The sequence below is a fragment of the Anser anser genome (genome assembly GCF_964211835.1).
Source record: "Anser anser genome assembly, chromosome: Z".
Lineage (NCBI taxonomy): Eukaryota > Metazoa > Chordata > Aves > Anseriformes > Anatidae > Anser > Anser anser.
The window spans coordinates 82,657,850-82,669,252 of record NC_139723.1 but is presented as its reverse complement, the minus strand read 5'-3'; the positions used below and the strand labels follow the sequence as shown (position 1 = coordinate 82,669,252).

The following is an 11,403-nucleotide window of genomic DNA, read 5'->3' as shown; positions in this document are numbered from 1 at the left end:
GGAGAAGAGGAGCTGAAACAATGTTGTGTTTAACTAGCAAATTTGGTAATATGCTGAAATAACTAAGGGCCTATTACAGCCCTTAGTGGATTTTCCTCTATCAAAGCGCTTCTTGTGTTTGCTAGCAGAAGCAGCAAAGAGCAATACTTGATTCACAAACACCAGATTCGGATTCAAATCAGTCCTTCTTATGTTCATAATTGGGAGGACTTTCCTCCTGACAAACAAAAAAAGGAGTGTAAGTGCACTCTTTCAAAAGATCCACACATTTATGAAGAGCTAATTACATTGTTGATTATTCAAAACAGATTCATTATGCACTCAACATGTGGCACAGAAGTCACTTGATCAGTGGCCTTATTCCCGAATCAAACAAACTCAGTAGTGAAAATCCTTGCAGAAAGCCAAGAGTTATGAACATAATCCTCCAGCATGCCATGTCTCAGCAGGTGAGATGAAAAAGACAAAACAGAATACCTCAAGACTGCAACAACAAAGAGTTTATTAGTCATGAATATATAATTGCTGTACAGAAAACATTTGTATTTAAAGTGTGAAATACTGAACGCCTCACTGTGCTTCCTGGTTGCTGAGCCTGTTAGTGATGATTTAATTGACTGTGTACAGCCGACGAACTTATCAGCACTTAAAAACATTTTTGTAAGCAGGGAAGAAATGATTGTCCTTTCTAAACGATGACATTGTCCAAGGTGAGAAATAAAGGAACACACGAATCATATTTAAAACTTACGCAAGGATTAAAGTTAGTAGGAGGGGAGGAGAGGAGATTAACGTGGTTTCGTGTTTTATTCCACTGAAGAACTGTAGCCTCACTGCTGCACTTTGTACATACACATATTCAGTATAGCAATGATTTCCATTTGTAAATAAAATATTTTAACAGGTACAAGAATCTACCATCAAATCCAGCCTCTTCCAGTTATCTTTGGCGTGGGAGGAAATTGCTCACTTCAACCTTTGAGGCTGACATTTTTCTTAGAAAGAAATGTCATTATATCTGAGCCTGAAGGATGGTATAAATAAACATTCTTTTTTTTTTCTTTTTTTTTCTTTTTTTAAAATGGTTATTTTTAAACCTTTAAAGAAATGAGACTCAAAAAGCTTCTCTGCCTCCTGAGCTCTCGGTTCTCCATGCTACCAAATTGGCAGCTTTTGCCTTCCAAAACTGTTTAATGAAGTCCACACGGGCTTGAGAAAGTCTCTTTCTTGAGCATTTGCTGAGGCTTGTTTCCATCACAGGAAAGCAAAGGGCTTATTTTCTCCAGTACTACAAGGGAAGAAAAAACAGAACAGAATTTATTCAACCTGCCTTATTCTCACAGACCAAAAGTTATGTGTAAATTGAACTGGGTTTAAAAACCATTGAACACAACCCTTCAGGAGACCAGACCATTTGGAAACCAACACTGTCTGACACTGGACAAACAGTTTCATCCAATATACACAGTCCTGGTAGTAGATTTTCCATCTGTTTTATTTTCAGCATGCAAGACAGGCTTCTCCAAAACGAGAAAAACAGAAGCCCTGCTATGAGTGAAAGGAATCACAGCAGCACTTGGACCACAGCTTCCGAATATCCTAAAACCTTTTTGTGTTTACAGTTTAAATTGAGTTTGCTCCTTAAAGAGCAACTGCCTATTAGTACAACCTCAGTTACAATACTATATTTTAGTTGGGACACCCCTCATCTCCCAAGTTTTCACTCTTTAAAAGTCACTGATTAACAATGCAAATGACTTAAGCTGTGAATTTACAAAGAAAAAATGTGAAGTTAGTCACTTCAATTTGAGACTGTTTCCCTTCTTGGCAGAAATAAATAATGCTAGAATGAAAATGACTCTCCTGGGAGAAGTGGCTATCCAGTCTTCATTAGTATCAAGTGAAATTACTGTGCACTTTTTCTCATCTTGAGCAGTTGAGCAGTATTATACCACGCCATTAACTTGTTCTAAATGTTAAGTTTATTTACTTTTGAGACAAGTTTGTTGATAACCATTAAGAAGGAAACAAATAAATAGCACATAAAAGGGCCTGTAAAATATCTAGTATGACAATAAATTAGAGATACATTAGAAACTAAAGGCTTCATAACAGAGTTTTGAATTGAACCCAATTTATAATATTGTTATGAAAGAACAGGACCAAGTCGATGCCAAAATATCTAAGAGTGCTTTACTGAAGAGCTCCACTTTCACAGAGAGTGACATGGAATGCTCACACAATGGTCACTACAATAACTAACCTTATTAAAAAGCTTTTTAACTATCGCAGTAGATATCACAGATTCCCTGCAGACCTATACTGAAGGCAGCAGGATAATAAATATCTATTGATAAATTTAAAGAAAAACATGCTTAAGAGCATTTCAAATAAAAAATTGTGTGGCTTTAGGTCCAAATCTGATATTTAAGCAGGTGTCATTATACTCGCATAGTTTTTTTTTTTTTTTTTTTGAGACAGTTTTTATTACTATTTAGAGCAAGGCCATTGGTAATTCAGTGCAGCATTATCCAGGAACAAATTGAAAGCTTCAATTGGCCATTGTGTAAGATGACCGCTTTACTACAAATTCAATTATGCATTAATTGTTCATTTGTTCAACGATTTAAAGACTCTGAAGACTTCAGCAGCAAATTCCTCTAACAAAGACAGTCTCAGAAAAAAAGTAATGATTTTGACTAATGAAATACTAAATATCACTACAAAGTGTCCTACCTCACTTGTACTATAAAGATAATAGACTTATTACATTTAATTTTGATGGATTTTTTTAATTTTTTTTTAATACATGAACACATGTCAGAATCTTAATACATGTCAACTGCCAATTCATTTGTGACTTATTTTTGTGTCCTCCTCACGCTGATACTACCCAATGTACTTGGAGGGGGAAGCCTGCAACTGTACCTATTTACAGAATATGAATGAAGGCAGTAATTAGAACTCCAAAACCAGAAGAATCCTACAGCGCTTGAGGTTAAAAATGCTTTAAGCATTTAAAATAACACACTTTTGTTCACATTTTAATGTGCAATTTCATGTGATCCCAGGAGAGAAAAAGGATAGCTAAAAGGACACAGGTGTCAAACTCTACAGCGCCACATAGAGTTCGCAACCTCATGAAAAACAGCTTGTTACTTTAAACACCCTTCCTTGGATCTAAAATCCTTGGGTTCAAATTCTTAGTTACTTTACCTATTCTGAACAAATCTGTCTTGCAATTTTAAAAGCAATTTTAAGTGTTGAAGAAAGGTCAAGCAAGTATACATCTGAATGGAGAAAGGAAAGGTCACCTAAATCAAATCCATAAACTTTGACTTATTAATACAGCTTCACAAATGCATTAACAATTATCTGGGACAGACTGGCAGTCACCTAAAACCAATGAAGTAAAAAAGATGTCTTAAAAAAAGTGACTGTCAGTATGTCATTAAAAGAAAGGTGTAGGCGCATATTGGAGTCACTTAATTTTAATCTTGAATCTTTGTAATGGCCTTGTTTATTTTTAAAAACCTGAGGTAGATGCTAGACTTTTTCACTTTGTCTTATGAAATTACCATCCTACATCCTATGACCGAAGTAATCCATAAGGAGTAACAATTTTTGCAATACTTTCGTGTAATTACCCTTTTTTCTCCCACACTGTGCAAAAGATCACCCTTGTTAAATACACATGCAGAAAGATGTTTTTACTTTTTACCCTGCATTGTAATGAAGTTCTTCAAAATAAAAAATCGATTTGCAGGAAACAATAGATTAGTTGGAAGACCTTCAGCAAAACAGATAGCCCAAAACAAATAGCCATAGAAACTGAGAAGTATTTTTATGAGATTTTGATCAGTTTTGAATGAAATTTTTCAATTTTATTTCTTGTTATGTTATTTTATGTTATCGTTAATACTTAAGGCAAATAGCATAATACCTTAAATCCCTGATAAATACAAACTAGCCAGAGAGCTTTAAGGAAGAAGCATTATAAATTCAAAAACGAAATTTGAATAACAACTTTCAATGTAAGATTTTGTCCCTCCTCTCATGGAACCCCACCCTTCCAATTTGCAGTTCTTACCCCTGGTAAAATGACCAGTTACATTCCACTTGGCATGTTTGCCAAGAAGTTTAAAATAATTTTCTAGTACCACTGCAAGCTTGCTCTCCAGTCCTGGCAGCAAGAACACTTAACTTGTATGAACTACAACATCATTAACAATGAGCTCAAGTCTTGAACTTACTACTCTGGACCTCTCACCTTACTCAGTTTTCAGTAAGACAACCAACTGAGAAGCTCTCTCACCTGTGCAAACTTATGTATCTGTTCCACCACAGCTGCAAAGAGGGCATGGACACTTTCATCAATTAGACTCTGCATATAATGGACTGCTTCTTCGTCAGACAGGTCCAAACGGAACTTGTCCTGCACCTGGAATGGGGTGGGGAGACAGAAAAGATGACGAATATGATTTCAATAGTTATAACATACACTATTGTATCAGACCTACCCTGTAGCAGACATGATTTAAGCTGTCAAAGTTCAGTAAAGAATCCTTATTTTACTTCTGAATTACAGCAGATTACTGGAAATTAACAACTTTTATTTAAAATGTCTGATTTTTAACTGTTTCATAAAAATGAGTATTTAAATAAGCTAGAAACCCCTCCCAACCCTCCTCCATGAACAGTCAACTGGAGACACTGCTACGCCCTACACTGATTTTTCTTTGACAATATATTTTAACTATTATAATTATTGCACCTACAAAACATCTTGCTTGGTACTTGCAATTTCTCTAAGAATTAAAGCAGTGTAATTAAGAATAGAGCACCAAGATCTATATTCCCCTATTACAGTCTTGGTAATGCCCTCACCCACGAATATTTACAAAGGTACAATGGATGCCTGTTTGTGAATTCCAACTGATTCCATGGCAATTGTTCAGGACTGCTGCAGATGGCAACATCTCATAAGCACCGTTACTACAAACATTTCTTTTAATATTCAGAACCTCTGTACATAGAACTGGCAAGAGCTTAAAGAGTTTCAGAAAAAGAAACAACATTTTGCTTTTTAAGAGCCAAGTAAGTTTTGCAGACGTGCCTTTTCCCTCAGAACATGAGAGGTAGATTCGTAAGTAAGCATTTTGGATGAGTTCATGTAATTTGATGCATAGATTCAGTAAAGTGATAAAAATATCAAGGCATCATTTTCTCAGTTTTATGAAGTGATGTCTGTAAAGCAAGGTTTGCGAACAGGAATGGTGAGTGTTCAGATTTTTTCCAGGAAAAACAAATTTCTTGCATAACAATGCTAGCTATGGGAGCTCAATTTGGAAAGCCATTTGTGCTGTTTAAGAACTCCTAGCAAGTCCATGATCTCCCTGAATAAAATTAAGGACACTAAGATCCCAGCATTCCCTTTGCAAAGTGGCACTGGTCACAATATAAAAATCGCTCAGCAAATTCCCATTACTTGCAGAAAATAGTTGCAGCCATCTAATCACTTCCTTTATGTTCATAATGGTAAATTTCAAAGGATGTGAGCTCTTGTAGAGACCGTCATATCCATCTACTCAATCTCTTGCATAATGAGCTAGGTAAAATAGTATAGACTTGATGCAAAAATTGTTTGATAATTTCCAGTTTATCTGTGACAATCTCTTTTACAGAGTCTCTACAGTGAGAGAGAATGCATCACATCCTAGGTAAGTTGTTTCAATGATTAATTGCCTTGTTTAAAAATTGTGGCTTATTTCCTATCTAAAGTTGTCCAATTTGCATCTCAAACAGTTGAGTTCATTGATTTTTTTTACATTAAAGAACTGTCCATCACAGGTATCTTTCACATAGGCAAATATCAAATGATTTAAGTTGCTTCTTAACCTTATCCTGGCTAAGACTGAAGAAACAGACTATGAAACAGAATGAAGCCTCTCCTGAATATTTTCCATTCATTTACCTTTACGCATTGAAAAAAAATACCAAATTATTTCAGCAACGTTCTTAATAAAGACATTAGCGAGATAGTATCACCTTCTCTTCCCCTTTTGCGTTCTTTTTACACATCAAGGATACCACATAGAAAACCACCCTCTTTATGATAAGAAAATTCTCTGAGATATCAGTTAATTATTACTCTGCATCTTTTCCAAAGGCAAGGTATTTCAGAGGAGTGCCCTTCAGTGCTACCATAAAAGCCTAAGTTAGCCTGCCAGGTACAGAAAGCGCCACTTCATTCAAAATACAGCTGTAACTCTAAACTTACTTCAAACATACTGCCACAAATTGAGTTCTTCTGCAACTTCAAAAAGTTTCATCAGTATGAAAGGCTAGATTAAGCTGAAAAACGTTCAAACTCCCAAGGAAGCAGATCACAGGGAGGGAATTAAAAGGTATTTCAGGCTAATTTTATACAACTTTCATTTTCATAACAAAATAAGAAAAAGTTTGTTATCTCCCATATATGTTAGAAGTTTGACAGTCAATAAAACATGCAGAAGAATCCAACTGAACTTGGACTACTCACATGCCTGCAATTATACACAAGCTTAAATACCTCCCCAAATGAGACCACAGACTTCTATCAGATCTTTTTTCATGCTTGTAGAAGAAGTGATGCAATGAGACTTTGCCAAAATTTCTAACTGCAGTTTCAAAAAAAAAACAAAAAACAAAAACAAAAAACCAAATCACTAATACTCTTAAAACTCTAGTAATGGAGCACTTCAGCTGTTTTCTAATCCGTTCACAGAACAACTCAGTCCTGCAGTTACTGATGTTAAAATGCTGCTTTACTCTATGGGATTAAGAATTAAACTACTTCCCACCTTCCTCAGGAACAGACTGGCACACTGATATATGTGGAAAGAAATTTAGCCACTGCTAGACCCTAAAATCAGTTTGCAATTAACAGCAGGATCAAATGCTGCTGAGCACTAGATCTTTGCCTGGAAGTTTTTCAGCACTGCAATTAAAAATGACTGCTGCAACCTAGCTGAGAAGAAACGTGGCAAGATGACAAATTACCTCTTGTGCTGTAACAGCAGCAACAAGATTAATATATACTGACTTATGGTTCTTGTAACAAAACTAACAGTAATTGTTATCTGAAATCTCTCAGCTCCAAACTAAACCATATATTGTGAAAGATGGGGGTTTCTCACAGAGGAGGTGCAATTAGCAAGAGATTTCTGCATGGTGGTAGAAGGGAATTCGGGGGAAAGTTCTGATGAGTTATACAATTACCTCATTTTACACATTTAAGAACAAAATTTCTCATTCTACATATTTAAGAAAAATGGTCACCATGAATGCATCAAAAACATCCCACCTGAATTATTTACCTGGAGTTCTCGTTTTGGCATTTGAATTAAATGAGTCTTGTTAGCTTGCTATTAGCATTGGCCGAAGAGGAAAGAACCATACTTGATGAATCTAGTTAAGCTTTTGTTTTGTTTCCAGAAAGGAAAGTTTAAAACCCCATACTGTATGCACACAATAACCTTAAACACATTCCTTTATGTCTCAACAGTAACCTTGAACATTTAAGGGTGAAAAGGCTGTATAAAGAATGACAGAACCCATGAAAATACTGACATTCAGCCTAAAGGTTTCAAATTGCTCACTTTCTATCCACCTGCACAGTGGATAATTTAGTCCTAAATACAGGGTAAAAGAAAATAAATGCATAGTATATGAATTTACGTGACTAGGAATTTTATTGTAGCTCAGTTAAATTGGAAGTGTCCTGTAAGAAAGCTACTTAGAGACATCATGATAGAGCTTGGTTTTCAAAGCAAAAGAAAATAAAAATCAGTAGGGGAAGAGGTACAGATGAAGCATGAAGAAGAAAACATGGTGTGTGTGTGACTGGGTGCAAGAGAGCAAAGCAGTAAGTATTTAAGTATTAATTACCTTTGTCTGAATTGATGAAGGGTATATAAAACCTGATAATCACTTGCTGCAGTGTCATATAGAAGAGGAAGGAAACTTTGCAAAGTAACAAGTGAAAAAAAGAAAAAAGTTCTATGGTATAACCATGAATAAATACCACTTTGCACCATGATTGTCCCACGTAAAATCACAAGCTTATCAGCTATAAGTTTGCTGGTGAAGCAAACTCAAGTGAAAAGCAGTACAAGAGGAGGAACTGGATACGTAACAGCTTCTGCACCTTCCCCAAATTAGAGGTCAACCACAGGTTGCAAACAATACAGTAACAGAAAGAGGGTGTTTGGTTGGTTGGGTTTGCTAAATGATACTGAAACATCAAAGGTCTTCCCACAGCCAGTAACTGTCACTCTCTGCAAAGAATTTCTCAGTATCTGCAGAGACTGAAGATTAAAGCATTAAATGAAAGTTCCTTTTCTGTGCAAAGATAAACTCACACAGCACTTTTACTACTGTCTAAAACTGCATTTACGTATTTTAATCAGGTCACAATTTGCAGCTATATTATTATGCTTTTGTATTATGCTTTCTAGAATAGTTTAAACAAATGGAAAGGTGTTAACATTTATTGCACATGGGTGGTAACCAAACAGTCATCAGTTCTGACTACCCTTTTGCTGCAGAAATACCTGTGCTTCATTAGAAATGGAATCAAAATTAGAATTAATGCTCCCCCACCCTCCCAAAAAAGAAAATCAAGTAGTCACTTTACCCACGCATAGCAGAAAACCCAGGATCTTATAATGACGCAGCCTGACCAAAGCAAACAAACTAGAATCCCACCTGCTAACTTCTGGAGTAATTAAAAGGAGTCCCACAGCACAAGCATTGTTACTGGGAAGTAGAACATCATGAGAGATCAGACTACAGCAGAAATTAAACTATTTCATGCAAAATACCGATTATTCCCACCACATAATCCTGCACACCCAAACACCCGTTTCAAATATATGAAATTTCAAAGAAAATTAAACATTAGGTATATTTACATTTCATGTGACAACTCACTAGAAGGGAAGTTGCAAAGGTAACTGATATGGAAAGAAGATAACATCAACCAGAATAACAGACAGTTATCTGCTGGTAAATTCATACTTCATTTTTGCTTGAAGTGTCTTCACAGAAAACTAAAAAGACTAATTTTCAAAACTGTATCAATGTGTTATATGAAGTTCATTTCAGAGAAAACTCCACATCATGTCCACAGATCTCTGTACATTATGAACATCTGGATGGCAGCATAGAGGAGACTATACTCAAAAGCCTAACCACCATATTAAAAGTCGTAGCAGAAGTGTTTAAGATAAGGAACAGGCCTCTGTTTTCTTCCAGCAAGTAGATCTCCAGGTTTGTCCTTCTCCCTTTTGCTATTTTGCATTTTTGGATGTGTGACAGGCCTGAGATTTAGAGATCATACACAAACTCAGTTCAGAAGTACTGCCGGTGTAGTTAACCAATCTATGTTTCACGAACGTTTGCAGCTATGATTGACATAATTACTGAGGAAAGTAGCAAAATATTTTGAGCTAACATCACACGGACATATGAAAACCCTTTCTCCACCCTATTTTTCTCAGACTAATTGCAAGTCAGCCATTCCAAGACTGCTGGTTGCTCTAGTCTTATTCTTCCAGCACCATTAAGCAGCACTGCTGGTGTTTACTGCAACAACTAGCTAAGTAGCTAGTTATTGTGTAGTTTTATCACTCTAATATGGGATTGCTCTTTGCAAAGTCAGCTACTCAGATTGAATAGAAACTTCAGTGTTCTTTTTGATTGGGTCATAATATGCACCAACTACTATTAAAGCTCATATAAAATAGTTGATAGCCAAAAAGTAATGTTTAGTGAGGTTTTAATGATTTTTACTGTTTTGCCGTAAGATTGCTCCAAGAGTTAGCATTCAATGTACATGTAGCAGAAATGAGCACTAAATTCTTGGCTTAACCCTTATCACGTTTCACCTATTTCAGCAAAGGGCTTTCCTGCCTTCCTTGCTGCTTGATTACAACACAGTCCAAACAACTCACTGTACAAACTCTTCAGATGCTCTATTTGAATGAATAATTTTATTTGAAGGACTATTCCGACAATAGCTTTTGTTTTCCAGGCTTTGATTTGAACAAAAAGCACTTTCTAAACAAGCCTCTGCAGACTTCTATTTAAAAGAAACAAAACAAAACAAAAAACAGAAGCTAATAAAGACATTAGTGAGGATCTGTAAATTGAACTTCCAGAAGAATATGGGTTTTAGCTGATGCAATATGCAAAGATCACACTGTTCCTGTTCAGAATTTCATCATATTGGCCAAATAATTATGATCAAATGAGCAGCATGATATAAAGCACCGGGAACCAGGGGTGTTCTTGCTCTCACTTCACTCTGTGAGGTTTATTCCAGCCTTTCTGGACTTCAAAATTAATATACATGCAGAATCAACAGCCTAGAAAGAGAAAAGCTGGGTGTGCAGCTGCAGCATCATTACCCAAATGGATAGAAAGATGAACGTCTGCCTAGGCAAAATGAGCTCAATGTCAATGTGACACTATTACAAAGAATAAACTTCCCCAGAAGAGGAAGTAAATATAAATACTGGAACAGACAGACTGACCAAGCAAAACTGAGTTTATTCCTCCTACAGAGAAATAATACTCCTCTTGACGTTAATAAACCTCAGAAATGTTTCCTAGCTCCACCTTTCAAAAAACACTAGTATTTTCAGTTAGGTAAAAAGGGACAGATATCCACTGCTGTCTAAAAAGGAAGATCAGACAACAAATGAGAAACCTTTTCCTTTTCACTGACTTGTGGACTTAACTCTCAATTATCCACTGACTGACTTCAGGGAGGAGGGAGAAAGAAGACAGGGGGTTTTACTGCAACCTCACAAATTAACTCAGCATTAGAAACAAGCTGGCTCAAACTTTCTCTGCACCTCAAGTCACATTGTTTCTCTGTTTCAGCTTTTCTGCCTGTAAACAAGAATTACTTCACTTTGATGTGTTTAATGCAAAAGAAATAAAGCATGACTGTTTTCTCTTCTTCCCAGTTTCCAACATTTCTACCACTTACTTCTCATCAGGTGTGGTGAGACCTAGTTAAAGGTTGCATAGATTTGGAAACACAAAGTGTTTTAAGTGCTACATTCTGTAAGAATAAAATTCCCCACTCTGCTGAATCATGAGAATTTAACCTTTTCCTGTGTAAATCCAAAGGTGCTATCAAATCTGAACGGGGCTTTCATAAACAAGCTACCTTCCATCTACAATCCCTTTAAGCTCACCTATAAATGACACACTTGCAGCATCTTTGCAGCACCTTCTTTAATCAATGGGCATCTGAAACACAGTTCAGTCAATTATAACACTGTCCTTTAATGCCTGCCGAGTTCTTTGTGTGCCGATGAATCACTGGTCCCTGATGTTTTCTAATTTAAA

At 36.1% G+C, this 11,403-nt stretch overlaps 1 protein-coding gene across 2 annotated transcripts in view; it reads right to left on the bottom strand.

Annotated features, from left to right (window-relative positions):
• Nucleotides 1–478: 478 nt before the first annotated feature.
• PIK3C3 (phosphatidylinositol 3-kinase catalytic subunit type 3) overlaps nucleotides 479–11,403 on the bottom strand; it is a 74,262-nt gene continuing 63,337 nt past the window's right edge. For both annotated transcript variants that reach the window (XM_083817399.1, XM_083817398.1), the window contains exons 24-25: nucleotides 4,316–4,441; nucleotides 479–1,288 (exon numbers count right to left, since the gene is read on the bottom strand). In XM_083817399.1, coding sequence (XP_083673525.1) covers nucleotides 1,274–1,288; nucleotides 4,316–4,441 — 141 coding nt within the window. In that variant the 3' untranslated portion in view covers nucleotides 479–1,273. The remainder of the gene's footprint in view (nucleotides 1,289–4,315; nucleotides 4,442–11,403) is intronic.